Consider the following 16,861-nt stretch of genomic DNA (forward strand, 5'->3'; position numbering starts at 1 on the left):
GTGGCCTTTATCACCCTGTCTAGTCTAATTGCCAGACTACTTTCCCTTATAAAATTTATATTCCAGAAATAATGATTGATTTGTAGTTTTCCTGAACATACCATACTGTATCACACTGTTGCATAAACTATTCCCTCAGCATAGAGCATTCTCTTGGGTGCCTCTTCTTCCATCTGGTAAATTTCAAAACCCCTCATGATCAGGGTTGCTGTGTTATATGGGCTGGTAAAGCTTCTCTGATAAGGTGACATTTGAGCCAGGATTTAAAGAAAGGGAGCAAGCCAAGCAAATATCTGGCAGAATGAAGAGCATTCCAGGCAGAGGAGATAAGTGTAAAGCCCTGAGGTAAGAACATGCTTGGCAGCATGCAGCAGTCAGCTCTATGTAGGTGGAACAATGAATGAGGGGGGAGAGTGATGTGAGATGAGTGTTGGAGAAGCAGATCATATAAGGCTTAGTAGGCCATGGTAAGGATTTTGAGATGGGAGGCCATCGGAAGAATTTGAACAGAAGACTAACATAATTTGGCTTGGGTTATAAATGTGCCCCTCTGGCTTGGGGTGGGGAGGGATAAGAGTGGGGAGAATTATAGGGAGAAATTTAGAAGCAGGAAGATCAGTTAGGAGTTAGACACAAGATGATGGTGAAATGGACAAAGATTAAAGTAGTGGAGGTAGTGAGAAATAGTGAAATCTGCGTATATTTTGGAGGCACAGACAATGAGATTTGTTCCTAGATTGGGTCTGGGACATGCAGGAGTTGTGGAGAACTCTAAAGTGTTTGACCTGTGCTGCTGGAGTGATGGAGATACCAATTACTGATTAACGGGAAGGTTGGAGGTGGGGCGTGGGTTTGATTGGAGAAATGACGAGTTTGGTTTAGGGTATGTTAAGTTCAAGATTCTTAGCAGACATTAAGTAACAATGTCACTCAGGCTGGTTGAGGTCACCTGGATAGGTTGAGCATAAGTTCATTTCATTAAAATGTATATTCTTTCTCAACCTGCCTATCTCAGGTTTGGTCTATGGTTTCTTTAAGGAATAATTCCCCTACTCGTTCATTTGAATGATCAAAAAAAAAAAAAAACATTTAAGGGGGTAGATCTGTAGCATACTTCTACTGTTCACATAGTTTGCCTTATGGGGGTAAAAAGCTCCTGCCATCCACAAAGAACCAAAATAGGCTCCTAACCCATAGCTAGAAGAGTAGAAATAGAAATTCTGTTTTCATCCTGGGGGCTAAAGAGAGGTTCTAAGTATTCTCAGTTCTCAATTCCAAAATAATTTACATTTAATTTTGGGGGAAGGGCTTGGGGACTCATTGTAAATTAAAACCTTCTGGAATACTCCTCAGAAAAATGAGACCACAGATTGAAATGAATTCCTAGGTAATGCTTTGTGTGAAGTCAGATTATACTCTCTGTGTGTTATTGTTAGAAAAACAATAGGCTTAACTGCTTGCCTAGCATTTTTCCTTTGACCTGAGATTTATTTAGCTTTGGAAGATTCCCAGAACCATTTATGGACAAGGAAGAGGTTAGTCAGCCTAAAATGTCAGGAAAAACTCAATGTCTTATGATTGGGAATGCATATATAAACATGTATTTGTAAACAATGGGACTCTGGCCCACTCTTTTAGTAAAAACATGATTTTAGCATGTGATTAATGACAGCTGCCCCTTACTCTCTGTGTTGTGTTTTGTGTATTCTTCCTGAAGTAGGGATCTCTTTGCATTTGACTTGGTTTAGTGTGAGGGGTTATTATAAACTGCACTATTTTGTTTCTGTGTCAGACCTGTTTTAAATGCTTATATGTAGAGAGAGAATGAGCTTTTTGTCCCTTGATAGCAAATATGAGAAGTCCTTTGTTCTTTGAAGCAACATGGGACAGCTTTCAGCCCTCCCAGGGGACTGAATTTCCACCCATTCTCTTGGGGTAAAAAAAAATTTCCTCCCTCTAAGAATTTGTCCAACTTTTTCCAGTTATTCCTCTTGAAATCTTCCTGTTTTCCATTTCAGTCCCTCATCTCTTGACTACTACTCACTGACCTATTAGCTAGGTCCTCCGCCCCATCTCATCTGTCCCTCGTCATTCCTGTACAGCTTGGTGTTTACAACTTCATGAAGATGCTGACTATTCATATATTTCCCTTTAGTCATTGCTGGGCCACGCTTTATAGATTGACTTGCTTTAATCTTTTCTAGTTAAGTCACTTGTTCTAATCATTTCATTATTTGTTTTTCTCTAGAATGTCTCACTGAGTTCCATAAACCTGATTACCAAATACAGGTGTCATTTCTGTCCCACTGTGATGGGCATTGCCTCCCCAATTCCCCACCTCTACCCCCACCTCAAATTCATGTGTAGTTGATTCTGTGTTCATTTTATTGTCAAATTAGATAATAACCATACATCTAGCTTGGTTTTTAATTGTCTCATTCTTGCTCTTGTTTTAAATTATTAGCTTATATTTCATATTCTTTTTGCCCGGGTAAGTATTTTTCTAAATAGAATCTTATACTATTCTCTTTTCCTCCCAAATTTCTTACCTCTTTTAATCCATTTAAATTTAATTTTGAGGGGAGGGCCACTAAATAGCCACTAAATTTGGGCAGGGGCGGATTGAAGTTAAATTGCAAACCTGTCTTGTTAGGCTTTAATCTTACTGTTTATGAGCTCAAAAGAACCCAAGTTGGATTAGATTTGGTTGCCACTGGGACTTCCAGGAAAAATGTAAATGTTAAGGAAGCACCTATGGAATGATTCATAATATAGAATTCTCCATTATGAATTCATGCTGAACCATTGCCGTAGGCTTGGACAACTAAAGGTACTATATTTTAGATGTGATGTCAATTCTCATTTTCCACATATATAGTCATTTTAGGTATATTGGGCAAGGAATGTTTCCCCCTAGTCCAATTGGCAGTCTCCTTTTCATTAACTCTATCTTCTCTTCCTTTGTTCTCCTTGAAAATTTAAGCTGGATTTCCTAGAATTTTATATATCTTATTGAAGCTCCAAAATGTCCTGTGGTCAGCTTTGCTGTGCTCCTCTACAAGTGACAAGCATTTAGTATTTTCAAATTCTAAGTCTGTGGACACCTTGAATTAACAATAAGCTTTCACAATGATTTTTTTTTCTTTGGTAGGCAGTTTATAATTTTCTCCCCAATAATTCTAACCTGTACTAAAAATTGAGGGATTATACTTTATATAAAAGCAAGACAAAAGGAGCACCAGTGGGGGATCTTATTAGTAGAAGCAAGAGCATTGAAAATGCTAATGCCTTTTGTTCATCTTTACCAAAGTCTGAATTCTCCAGAGAATGACTGAATTGCCTTTATTTTTAAATGAGAAAATAAATAAGTTACTTAGGAAATAGTGTTAAGCAATGGGAAAAGCATCATAGAGAACCAGTTTCAAGCTCTTCAGTTTGCATTTTTAGGCTCTGTCTAGTTTTGATCAATCTCCTGAGATTCTAGTATCAATTGACTAGTATCTATGGAATCATGCTTTGTGCTGATGGAATCATGTTTGTGCTCAAATAAGACTAGATGGGAAGATATCTTAAATAGTACACATGAAATAATTGGACACCCATTGACGATAGTAATTAAGTGGGAAGTTGAACCAGGGTAGGCCACAAAAGGTATTGTTAATAGTGCAGGTTGTGGGAGGAGACTGTTAGGGTTGTGAGCTCAGGCCAGTCTCTTTAATTTATAAGATAAAGGAAATATATAGGGGTTTTGTGAAAATTTAATGAGATATATATGCACACTAGTGCCACATACATTGTAAGTGCTCAACAGATTTTAGCTGTTGTTATTTCTAATAGAAATTCATGAGGAATAGGAAAAGGAGACATTATATAGGCAAGAGAAATCAGGCAGGCCTTCTGGAAGTGGTCTGAATCTTAAAAGACCAGTAGAGGTGAGTTGAAGGATTCTAGGTCAGAAAAACAGCTTGAGCAAAAAGTGGTGTAAACAAATGTAATACAAGTGAGGAACACTGAAGAGACCTATCTGACAAAAGAGAAGGGGCGTATTTATGTTAGGAAAGAATAGAAATGAAGTTGGTTCATTATAGCAAGGCCTGATTATTGACAGGAGTTTGAACTTGGTGTGTTACAGCATAACTGGCAGAGAGGGAGTGGTCTGCAGTGGTACCCAGTGTAGACTAAAGAAGAAAGAAACAAATCTAGGAAGCCTTCTGGTCTGTGGGCTAGACATGGGTGGCGAGGGCCTACTCCAGGATAGGGATAGGGACAGTGGGACTGTAGAAAGGATAAGTTCGTTTCTGAAGAAGCACTGACCGAATTTGGTGACTTGATTAAATATAGAGGAGGGTGCATGAGACACGCATGCCACTTTGAACTGGCTTTCTTTCTGGAGGTCCTACTGGATAATATAGTGTCAAGGCTGAGGACCCAGGAGTCTGTTGGTTTTAGGATCACTCGTAAGGTGGGAGAGGGGCAGTACATTTTGTTGTTTGTGTTTGTTGTTTAGCAAACTAAAATTAGCTTCCAGTGAACCTTTAAACATTTCTTCCCCGGAATTCAAGGGACAAGAAATGACCCTGTTGATGAGAGCCTGAGAATGCCAGGAGAGTCATGCCTGCCTCTTACCAAGTAGGCCTAGTGTTAAAGAAAAAGCTTTCCACATTCCTCACATCCCAAGCCCACTGCTTACTTAGGCTGTGTAATCTTGAATAAATACTCTTAATTCTCTGTGCCTCAGTTTCCTTATCTATAAAGTGGGATCGTAATAGTACCTAAATCATAGCCATTATGGGACTTCAATGAGTTAATACACATTAAGCAACTAGAATAATGACTGACAAAAAGTAAGTGCTAAGTGTTAAGTATTAATATTATGGCCACTCCCTCTTTTAATGAAAATCCTGAAAAAAAGCCCTAGAATATGTCTCTTTAGCCAAGAGCAAGCGAAGGAATGGCTTGGTTTTATAAATTGGTATCTGCTCATCTTAATACCATAGGGTAAAAATCTGGCATCAAACTATTCCAAAGAGATGAATGGCTGGGCTGGGTTGCTCTCAATTCCTAATTTTGCCCTGAGAGTACCTCAGTCTTTCTGTATTCTTGTCCTGCCTATGCAGGTGATCTTTTATGATAGCGACTGGAACCCTACTGTGGACCAGCAGGCCATGGACAGGGCCCACCGCTTGGGGCAGACAAAGCAGGTTACTGTGTACCGGCTCATCTGTAAAGGCACCATTGAAGAACGCATTCTACAGAGAGCCAAAGAGAAGAGTGAGGTAAGCAGAAGGCAAAGGAAATACTATACTTGTGTACTACATATTGACTAGACTAAGACTCTTGCCTTACTGGTCATGAAGGGGCTAAATTTCTACTGGACAGAAAATAAAATCAGGTCCTGTACAATAGTAATCTCTACTGCCCTGGCCATTTCTCATTCCTTTACCACCAGAATGGTATTTACAGCCTAGATTCAGCTCTTGTTTATTTGGAGGTGATACCAGTCATGGCCCCTACCTTTGATATACTTTCATATTCAAGGAAGAAGGGATAACATTTGAGCTCTCACTCTAGTGCTCTCAATTTGATCAGCCTCTGAGGTATATGCCAAATTTGCTAGTTTACAAAGAAATTATTATTTGGTGTTTTTTTTTTTTTCCCCATCTTGATTCATTATAATTGGATCCTCTAGCTATCAATTAGCAGTCCCAAGCAAAGACATTCTTATTGTCCTTTCTGTTGGAAATGGAATAAATAATCTGGATGAGCCAATTGTGCGAATAAAAAGAAATAGGGAATCCAGGGGCCTCATTGGAGGATCAGATTGAGAAGGTTGTTTCTTTCTTTCTGGATATTTGCCATAAGGGAATGGTCTGGTTGTGACATTTTGATCTGCTTTTGTATAGATTCAGCGGATGGTGATTTCTGGTGGGAACTTCAAACCAGATACCTTGAAACCCAAAGAGGTGGTTAGTCTTCTTCTAGATGATGAAGAATTGGAGAAGAAACGTATGTACTCTAAACCTCTTATTAATGCTCTCATTAAACATCAAAAAATGTTTCTCTGGCCTCATACAACTGAAAATGGAAAGGGCCCTTGGCTGTGTGCCCAGAGTGAACAAAGCCAAAGACTGTTTTGGGGAAGAAACATTTTTGTGTGAGTATTTTATGTTAAAACCTAAACAAGGATGTGTTATGGAGTAGAAAGTAAAATTCACATATATTATTTAAAGTAATATGACTTCAGATAATTTTACACCAGGAAGCCGAGTTCCCTAGGTTCCTGAGCAGTAATAAATTTACTTTGTTCTGCCCAGAGAAATGTTTCTGTGGAGAAGATGGAAAAACACACTGCTATAACATACAAATCCTTCTCCCATGTATTTCTTGCTTTTGAAAATAATATATTTCCAACTTACTTTGTGAGCCTCTGAGGACTTCCACAGCATCACATAAGAAAATATGATGAAGCTCCTTTTTTATGGTGCTTGCATTTGCCACCACCTTCTATAAACCTTTCGAGACTCTATACACTTGATGTGTGCAATGAGAGATATTGAAAGACTGAAAAGAAAATGAAAAAGAATAAAGGCAAGGAAAGGCCCATGGTAATTAAACTGAATCATGATTCGAACCCAAAAACTATTAAGAATCCAAGAACTCTATTTCTTCTCCAAATTATAAAACCACAGGTTATCTGTCTTGGACAGATTGAACCCATTCTTTGGATCATAAATATCAAAAGATATGGCCACTTTAATTTCACAGAATGAGGATTATGATTGCCGCAGATACTTCATCAGATCTTTTTTAAAATTTATTTTGATAGTAAGGCTTCGGCAAGAAGAGAAACGGCAGCAGGAGGAAACCAACCGAGTTAAAGAGCGCAAGCGCAAGCGGGAAAAGTATGCAGAGAAGGTATCTCAAGCTTGGCTGCTTGGGCTGGCTGACGAGGGCTGGTGGGGGTGAGGTAGTACTTACAGAAAAGGCTTCAGAGTACATGGCTTATCGTCTTGGTTACTGGTTGGTAATCAAGCTCCAGCTGTGTGTGATAAGTAGCAGTTCTGTGCTTATTGATATTTGATCAGGAGAAATTCAGCCTTGGTAGATCTGTACTCCTCACCCACACACACCCATCCTGTCTGTGGTTACATGTAATTATGGAAACCATTTGTCAGGATGTTACAAATCATAAGGCTAAATGTGGGTAAGATGGATGTATTTACATTATTAGATTTCATGGAATCTTAGAAGGGGACTAAGAGGTCATTAGAGCGAATCCTTCTACCATGATTCTGCTAGTGTAACATTCAGTCATCTACCATTAGAAAAATAAATCGCTGGCCAATCTGTACATCTCTTTTTCTCTAATTTATACCAAGGATTTGAACTCTTTTTTGCCTCCTTTCTGACATTTCCTGCTTGAGCCCACCAGGCTAGCTGCAAAGTGGGATGTAATTCCCCTACATTTCTCCCTATCTTGCTGTTTCTACTAAAGTATTATATCAGTAATCCTTATCCCTAGTCTTTATTGACAAGTAAATCGGAAATGAGGCCTTCAGGACTTGTTCTTATTGCAGGAGTCAGCCCATTCGTTCTAATTTCCCAGACTTCTTATATGTCCAAGGACCGTTAGTTTGGAACTACTTTATTACCTTACAGAAAGTGCTTTCTAATTTTTTCTGGCATCTCTATATCTCTGGGCCCTTGGACTATTTGGTTTGTCTGAGGCATATTGCCCAGCCACGTGTTAAAATTGGTTCTGTTTGAAGTGGAGGTCGGCTTCTTCCCCTTATCAAAGCTTGTTTTGGGCCCCATATCCCTTTAGCCATATGGCCCTGATGGTCAGCAGCCTAAGAACCTGTCTATAATATATAACCATCTATTAGTAGATACACTAGATATTCCTAATGTAAAATCCACACCCCTGATAGTACCTTCTGCTAAGCAGAACTATTTCTAGCTTGAAGAATGCTCCTGGTATACACTATAGTTCCAAAGCTGAAAACTCCCAGGAACGAAGGATTATGTTCTTCTTAGCTTGAGCTGCCATCTCTACTCGGTTCCTCAGGTTCTCTGTCATGACTCCATCCTCAAATCTGCAACCCATTACTTACTACTATTTAGAAATGAAATAGTTTTAACATTCAGAAACAATATCAAAGAAGAAAAGGTAGTTTTCTAATACAGGACATTGTAGAGTCTACTGAGGTTACATCAGACGCCATCTCTACCACGAGCATAGAAATTTCAGATATGTATCCAATGATAATACAAACTACACGTAGACTACCATATTAACCCTCATATAGGTGTAGAAACAAATGCAGTTAGGTACCGTGGGTGGATGTGATTCCCAGAATTTTCCAAGCACATTCTGTGATTCTAGATCCCTAATCTAGGTCCCTAACCTACTGAACTTGGTTCTAGAATTGCTTGGTATAGCTCAGTCACTCAGCCCTTAAAAGCATTTACATGTAAGTTGAGGAAATAATGACCAAACAATGGCAAAAACCCATCATTATTGCTTGGGTATGATAAGAGCATTCATTACCCTTATGCATAATAAAAAGAAGACAGAGTAAAAACAGATGTGCAGAAAATTTGGTCTTCCTTGTGGGACCGCATTAATTCAACCCCTGATAAATGCTACAGCTTGGACGTGCCAGAAGCTGGCTACACACTTTGCCCCATGAGGATTAGGCTCAGTGCAGCTTTGGTTCATTGTGACTGGTTTACTTTTCAACTCTGTGTTATTATGGTAGAATATACATAAACTCTTATAAAGCCATCCCTTTCCTCTTTCCTGAGGAGTTTTTTCTTCCTTAAAAATACAGTAATTGAAAAATGAAACCTGAAAGTTCACAAAGAGTCAAATTTCTGTCATCACTTTCTTCTCCAACCTACTCTTCTTTTGGTGCCTATCCTCATACTTTATCCATACTTCTTGATTTATATGTTCCCAGAAGAAAAAGGAAGATGAATTGGATGGGAAAAGGAGAAAGGAGGGTATGAACTTGGTGATCCCATTTGTTCCCTCGGCTGATAACTCCAACCTCTCTGCTGACGGGGACGACTCCTTCATTAGCGTGGACTCGGCCATGCCCAGCCCTTTCAGTGAGGTGAGGCTCCTTTATCGCAGCAGTGGGACTATCTTAACCTTGTAGCTTTTGCTTCTCCTGGAGTCCTCCTGCCTTGTAGAAGGGGGTTGCACATTCCAATTGAGGACAGGCTGGCTTCTTTGGAGCCAGAGCAGGGAATCTAACCCTCAGGAGTGAAGCCAGGCAGGAGAGGGAAACAGTGGCAAGACCTGAGAAGCACGCCCTCATATAGGTACAGGGCCATTTGGCTGTGGGCATGAGTAGTGGTGATCTCGACCCTTCCTCCTCTAGATCTCCATCAGCAGTGAGCTGCACACTGGTTCCATTCCCCCTGATGAGAGCAGCAGTGACATGCTGGTCATCGTGGATGACCCAGCCTCTTCGGCCCCTCAGTCTCGAGCCACTAACTCCCCCGCTTCCATAACGGGATCTGTCTCGGACACTGTGAATGGTAAGTAATTCTAGAAATTACATACAACTTGGGCCTGGTCCATTGCCTCAAAAGCATTAGTTTGGTGGTGGGTGAGATCCTGATTCCTTCTAGGTTAATCGCATTTTCTATTTTTTTTTAAAGAAGAGTGGAGTGGAGCAAAAAGACTTTTTACACTCATTCTTTCATTAGCGCTATTAAGTGAAAAGGGAAAAGGAAGATTTAGGGAAAGCAAACTAAGAACTTCACAAAATTTTCAAACTTCTTTGTTTTCTAGATATCCCAATCTTTCACGTTTCACCCTCTTTTTTTTGCTAGTTTTTAATTAAAGTTAGTTAGCTTTGATGGGTCTTTCCTCACTTTGTTCTTGGACTCAGTGTTGCTGCAGTTTCTTGAGGTATTTCTAGGTTTAAAACTTGGGAGTAAAAATTGGCCGTCCAAGGCAGGAGCACATTGAAGCGTGCAGGTGGATCTCAGGTAGCCAGTCCTTGGGAGTTCATTTTGTTATGTTCTCATTTAGAGAAGAAATTCAGGAATAATGGAACCACTCTTCTAGAAAGAAAGCAGCTTGAGGAGTCAGGGTGTTATAGCCATTTAGAATTCTTACTAACTTTGTGTGATTCATGACCCAGCCATTAAAATGGGGACATAGACTTCCCTGGAAGTCCTGAAACAAACACCCTTAGAGCCAGCCTTCCCTGTGAGGGGAAGATTCTGTTAACATATGAAGAGATTGACTTTTTTCCCCTCTTGGCCCATTTGTTCCCACAGGAATTTCCATTCAGGAAATGCCAACCGCAGGACGTGGTCACTCAGCCCGAAGCCGAGGCCGCCCTAAAGGTTCAGGAAGCACAGCCAAAGGAGCAGGGAAAGGCCGGAGCCGGAAGTCCACTGCGGGCAGTGCTGCCGCAATGGCAGGAGCCAAAGCAGGGGCTGCAGCAGCCTCCGCAGCTGCCTATGCTGCATACGGGTACAACGTGTCTAAAGGTACAGAGGCCCCTGCAGGTCTGCAGGCTTTATTCTGGTCAGGGATAGTCTGGAGAGTCTGTTGAGCATTTTGCCAGGTAGGATACCCCCAGGCCAGGAAGCTCCTTCCCAGAGTCCATGTTGGGTTCTGCTTCTGCAATGAGCAGTCCCGATCCTCCCCCTTGTCCTTGGGACTTACTTAGTACAGTGCCGCCTTCAAGGTGGAAGTAACTATGAAGAGAGCAAGCTGAATTTTTTAACTCTGCTGCTTTAAACCATCAGGGTTTTCCCTGCTTTGAGAACTCTTTTTTTTTCCCCGAGACCCATATTTCAGTAGTTACATTTCAATAGTCCAGGCTAGCATAGTTAACATTTAACGAGCTATGTGATTCATCACCTTAGATATTAAGCACCTGCTATGTAAATAGGAGTATAACACAAGGATCCTGCTCTTAAGTTTATAATAGAAGTGAGAAAGGACAGCTGTATGTGGAATATGTTTAACAGCAATTACAAGGCAGTATGTATTGAGTGAAAAAAATGCGGATTGGAGACCTTAGTTGTAGTTGTAGATCAGAAGGAGGAACCAGGGACCTTATGACAAAGTGCCCAGACTGTAATTTGAAAAGAAGGAGAAGGATGATGAAGGATTTGGACTGGCAGCAGAGAAGCGGCAATGACCAAGGCATATTGGAAAGTCACTGAGCAGATCAGTCAGGCTGTGCTGAAGAGACGCACTGGAGTTAAGGTTGGAAAGACATGGCATGACTTGATGAGCAATTGCTTATCAGGTGTATGACAAGGGGCCGTTGTTTGAGGTGGCTGTTGTGACCATGACAAGTGGAGGATAGTTGTAGCAATGAAACGTAGGACATCTGAGAGTGGTAGAAGGGGTACTCCTGTTTACAGAACTCTCTCCACATTTAAAACAAGGGCTTAGTATTTAGCTCATGGGGTTGTTATAGCAAGTAAGGGCATTATTGACTAGAAAGTGCTCGATAAGTGTTAGTTCACCTCCCCTTTCTCTTACCATAGGAATTTCAGCTTTTATTTATTTGTTCATTTAACAAATGTGAAGATAATAGTCTAGGCCAGTGCTGCTTAACCCTCATTACATTTTTGGAAAACAGTAATCAAGACCACCATGGCAGAGTCTCACCCACAGATAAGCAGGGCATGATACTCATCAGGCTTTCTCCTGGAGACCAGGACTGAGGAGGGGCAGGAGAGGCTAAGGAGACAACAGTGGGTAGAGTGCGACAAGAAAAATCAACAGTGCTTGATAACTAGGAATAGAAAACAAGAGAAAGAACTGCTTCAGAGATTACCTGCAGTTCCACTGTGGATGAAAAGAGACATGTGTCTGCTTACCACACCAAGTATTTACAATTTTTTTAAGAGTAAAACCAGTATACAAACAATTGAAGCATCGTAGTGGACAACTTATTATCAAATATAAATGGATTTGGCTTATACAAGAAAAAAGAGTTCACTTTTGCACAGGACGCCATCACTGAAGATGGGAGATTTGAACTGGTCCTTGAAGTGGCAGGGCTTGGAGAACAGGGGTGACCACATACAGCAAAAGAACTGCATGAGTATAGGTGCAGGAAAGAGTGGGCAGCCTTGTGCCCTCTGGCTAGACTGGGGAGTAGAGGACATCTTCTGAAATTAAGAAGCAGCTAATCACAAATGGTGTCTCAAGTAGAAAGAAGGAATGTATAAGAAAATATATTAGTGCCTAGAAAGCTACAGCTCTTCCCTCACCCTTGGCTTCCCTACATGTAACATATGCTCTGTCTTTGAGAGCCAAGGTGATTTCTTACTCCTTGTGGATGAGGTAATATAGAGAGGGCTGAGTAAGTGTTGTATTTCTCTTAAAAATGCATCCCTTTTACTGAAAAGACAGTTGATAGGAAGAGCAAGCAAATGTGCTAAGAGGTTGACAGGGAGGGTTCCCCCATGACCTCACTGCCAGCCCAGACTCCAGTAACCAAGATCAGGTGCCAAGGCAGCTCAGACAGGACTGATGTTCACCTTCTTCTTGTCTCTGTCTTCATCCCCACAGGAATCTCTGCCAGTAGTCCTCTGCAGACATCCCTTGTTCGGCCTGCCGGCCTTGCTGACTTTGGACCTTCAAGCGCCTCTTCTCCCTTGAGTTCCCCTTTGAGCAAAGGAAATAACGTTCCTGGGACTCCCAAGAGCCTCCACTTGACCAGCAGCCTAGCCCCAGACTCTCTGGTCAGAAAACAGGGTAAAAGCACCAATCCCTCTGGAGGACGGTAACCACCTGGGCGCCCCCAGCTTCCTTCAACCAAACCAGGGGCTAGAGTCCTAGCCTGCAAATGGTCTTTGGATGGCTTGCCCAGTGCAACATCTTACATCCCAGGTCAGAGGGAAGAGATGACCAGTTGCAGCGAGGGAAGGACAGTCAGGTTTTTGGTGAGCACTTTTATCACCTGTGTCTAAAGAGGAAAGCTCTGGGGTTGCCTATAGGAAGAAGGCCCATAGACAGGGATCAGCCCCACAGCATCTCAGATGAACTTGATAGCCACATCTTAAACCTTGTACTGGGGAAGGGCCTGACATAGACCCCATGTAGATGATCAGGCACACTATCTCTGTCCCCATTCTACTCTTCAGCTCTGGCCATGTCCCTTGCAAAGGCTCCACAAAGTGCTGTGAAGAGCCTTCTATGGTGGAGACTTCTCTTAGGGCTGGGATTTCCTATAGGGCTAGGAAGGGGGGAAATCATGTATCTGGCATCCTCAGTCTTTGGGCAGCTCCCCAGGTCTCCAAACCCCATTTGTCAGTGTCACCATTGAAGAGAGCAAGGACTGCAGAAATAGGTAGTGGCTTGTGAGGGTGACAGAAGACTAGAGGAAACACGCCTGGAGGCAGTTTTTTTCCCAGCATTTCCTCCCCTGTCCTGCATGGTTCACACTAGAGAACCTTCAGGTCCCACCAGCAACAGTACAGCTGCTCCCACCTTGGGACTCCTAGAAGCCAGTAAAGAGGCCAGGAGCCACCTCAATCAGCAGGACATCCTCACTGCCCCTCTTACAGACTCCCTTGCCCTTCCTGAATGCACAGTCTCCCCACCCTTGCCCTTCAGCCCCCTGCTTGGCTGTATGCACTGTCTGTATTGCACTGAGAAAGGAAGGGACAGCAGGAGTGAAGAGGAGAGGATAGAGAGAGGGCAAGCTCAGCACCGACCCTCCCAGCCCCAGCCCCACCAGCTTGAGCTGGCTTCCCTCCAAGAGAGGCAAAGGGGTGGTGTTTGCATGGGAGGTGTTTCTGCCTGCCCCTAGCCTGATGTCCCTGGTGGAGCAGGTGCTTCCGGGCGGGCCAGCCTCTAATTTGCACACCTGAAAATCGCGGAATTGAGTTTAAATAGATTGATTTTTTAAACTTTTTTTGGAGTAAGGATGGTAGGGGAGTCACTTAATTTAAATCATTAAGATTTCCCTACCCAAACCCAGACTCCTGTGTACAGATGCTATTTAGAGGGAATCAGAAAAATGCCAAGCCTTTTTTCTCTTTGAATGTGCTGTCTATTTTTATAACTGAACTTGTACATATGTATAAAGAGAGACACATCTTTCTTTTACTAACTGGAGAAAAAAAAATCTTAAATAAAATGGAGTGAGATAATTTTATGTAAATTGAGGTGTCTGTGGTCTTTGCAGCTGCCTCTCCTTGGAGGTATATAGGGCTCTTGGTGGGATGAATGGTAGGGTAAAGGGAAGACAGCCCCCGCATCATTCTTGTGGTCAGAGAGGGCAGGTGGTCAGTGGGATGAGGATGTTTCTGTGTGTTTCCTCAGTAGCATCCTTAATTGGGTTTAGGAATTTGCCTCTGTCCATCAGAGAGGAAGCTTGACCAAATGCCTGGCAAGCCAAGGCCAAGGCCCTCACGGTGTGGGCTCATTATGACTCAGGACTTAGACTCTAGGACTTAAACGTAGGCAGCTTGGCCTGGTCCACCATCAGACAGTTACATAGTAGTAATACTGACAGGCTCTTTCTCCTAACCACAAGTGAGAGGTTATCCTGGCAGTGTGCAAAGGCTCCAACTGATAGGAACTTTCTGGTCCCAGTTTCTAAAACTGATATATGTACAAATACATGTATATGAACCCCAGAAGCCAGCCAGGACTTACTGTATTTCCATTGGCTTAACTGATCTAGTGTACTGGAACTGCAAATGTCTGTTCCAGTACACTAGATCAGTTAAGCCAATGGAAATACAGTAAGTCCTCACTTGATGTTGTTGATAGGTTCTTGGGAACTGTAACTTTAAGTGAAATGAGTATAAGGAAAAATTTTACCATATACTAATTGATATAAACAAGAGTTAAGTTCTTTTGGCATATTTCTGGTCACAAAAATGTCACAAAACTTCTAAATAAAGACTCAAAATACTTCTAATATTAAACATCGAAATAAATGTGAGCTATATATACATTTAATAAAGATTTATAAAAACATGTAAGATGATTATTTTCCAACTCACTTATTCCAGTTCAGGGTCTTGGGTAGCCAGAGCCTGTCCCAGTAGCTCAGGGTACAAGAGGGGACCCAACCCTGAACATAGGAGCACTCATGCGCTCAGACTGGGATAGTAGACATGCCAGTACATCTAACATGCATGTCTTTGGGATGTGGGAGGAAACCAGAGTACCCAGAGAAGACCTAAGCAGACATGGGGAGAACATACAAATCAGATAGATACCTTATCATCGACCTTATAACAAAATATTATTTGAGGACCTCTTGTACAAACAAACTGAGAGGAACTCAGTGTTCTCAAAGTTAGTTGTAAGAACCATGAAGAAAAGCAGAGATATTTTGCTAGGGATTCCAAAGACATACAGGCTTTGAAAACTTGGCTCTTTGATCAGTTGGAAAACGTGAATTCCCAGACTGGACTAGCGGTTGGTGTTTCTCTGAGCTAAAACACTGATAGGCTCTTGCGTCACCTTTGAGCAGGGCTCGTGCTGTTCCCAAGAGTGCTAGCAGTGTGACCTGAGCCTTGGCTCTGTATACCCTTGTTCAGGGTAGGCGGGCTCCTGGGCAGCTGCTGCTCATCCAGTCACAGGGTCAACATTCTCATTTTGTTGATCTGAAGTAGCACTGTCAGATACACTGGGTCTTGTTTTTCTTGCTGGTAAACTTGACTGAGGCCTCACACAGAACAAACCAGTGTCAGTTTCCCAATTAACCCTGCCCTGTTGTCACCACGGCAGCTTCTGGTCAATAAACCCACTGTGATGGGTCCTTTCCAGTTGTTATTACTAAGCAAGGCCCCCAGTGACGTTACTGCTAGAGCCTGCTAAAGGTCAGTCAGTTGTGGCTGCCTCTCTGGGGATCTGACAACTGAGATCCTAGCACAGCTCTACCCAGATGTGAATAGGCTCTCCTGAAAAGGGTATAAATTTGGGGTCAGAGCCCTCCTTTCATATCTGTCCCAGAGCATGCTACCATACTTCTTTTCTACTCATTTTCAATCCAATCCCTGAGGAAACAGTTAACATTTCACAATGAGGGGTACTTACACTCTTAATGGCCCTCCTCACCTCTCCCTCCCTGAGGGTAGAGGGATGAGACTTGAATCTTAAATGTGAAGGCTTCAAGCTCATTAACAACTTGAGTGCAGTCTGAACTTATGATTCATGCCCTATCTTTCTAAAGACTTGTCTATCTCCCATGTAAGTGAGCTAGCTCTTACCTATGAACCCAGGGAACCAGTCCCTTAACATGGAAAAAATCTGGGGAGAGTTACCACCTAGCTAAAAGAAGCATGCCTCAGGAAGCCTAGAAGCCTAGCCCTAGAGTGCAGGTCTGGTCTGCATTACAGTGAGGGCTGTCCCTTCAGCCAGGGTCACCTTGCCACATGAGCCAGCTCTGGGAGTCCTAAGTAAGTAGATTTTAAGATTGTGGATCTGTATGAGCAGCCCTGGAAATACAGGGTCTTACTATCCCAATTTCCAGCCTAGAGCTTTATTGAAGCACGCAGGACTCTCTGGACTTGCTTGGGTCTGTCTGGTCCTGATGGTTGGACTGGGCAGGAGGTGGGGGCACTGTGGAGCTGGATTTCTCTGTACATCCTTGCCCTGGCATCTACCAGCGGTTTCCATCCATAGAGCCTCACTGCTGGTTTGCAGGTACAGTCTACACACTTTCACCTGTGTTCTTTACAACAGACTACATGCTATTAGAAACGGATCTTAGCTGCCTTAAATGTTAAATAGGAGCTTGGGCAAGATTTGTGGCTTTTTTGCTGGTCTCTGGAGTTTTCTAGATGCTTAGGTGTGTACCTCAAGGGCTGCTGTGAATGATGAGCTTAAAGGGGTGTGAGTCTCAAA

The 16,861-nt window shown here is 42.3% G+C and overlaps 1 protein-coding gene across 3 annotated transcripts in view; it reads left to right on the forward strand.

Moving 5' to 3' along the window:
• Nucleotides 1-14,159, forward strand: part of INO80 (INO80 complex ATPase subunit) — a 104,780-nt gene extending 90,621 nt beyond the window's left edge. The window contains exons 30-36 of one of the 3 annotated variants that reach the window (XM_039843851.1): nucleotides 5,118-5,276; nucleotides 5,904-6,006; nucleotides 6,827-6,915; nucleotides 8,967-9,119; nucleotides 9,390-9,549; nucleotides 10,300-10,515; nucleotides 12,563-14,159. In XM_039843851.1, the coding sequence (XP_039699785.1) occupies nucleotides 5,118-5,276; nucleotides 5,904-6,006; nucleotides 6,827-6,915; nucleotides 8,967-9,119; nucleotides 9,390-9,549; nucleotides 10,300-10,515; nucleotides 12,563-12,780 (1,098 nt within the window). In that variant the 3' untranslated portion in view covers nucleotides 12,781-14,159. Of the gene's footprint in view, nucleotides 1-5,117; nucleotides 5,277-5,903; nucleotides 6,007-6,826; nucleotides 6,916-8,963; nucleotides 9,120-9,389; nucleotides 9,550-10,299; nucleotides 10,516-12,562 lie in introns of all 3 variants that reach the window. The other 2 variants (XM_039843848.1, XM_039843850.1) reach the window with 2 other exon arrangements.
• The last annotated feature ends 2,702 nt before the right edge of the window (nucleotides 14,160-16,861 follow it).

Source organism: Pteropus medius, unplaced genomic scaffold, assembly GCF_902729225.1.
Source record: "Pteropus medius unplaced genomic scaffold, Ma_sr-lr_union100, whole genome shotgun sequence".
NCBI lineage: Eukaryota > Metazoa > Chordata > Mammalia > Chiroptera > Pteropodidae > Pteropus > Pteropus medius.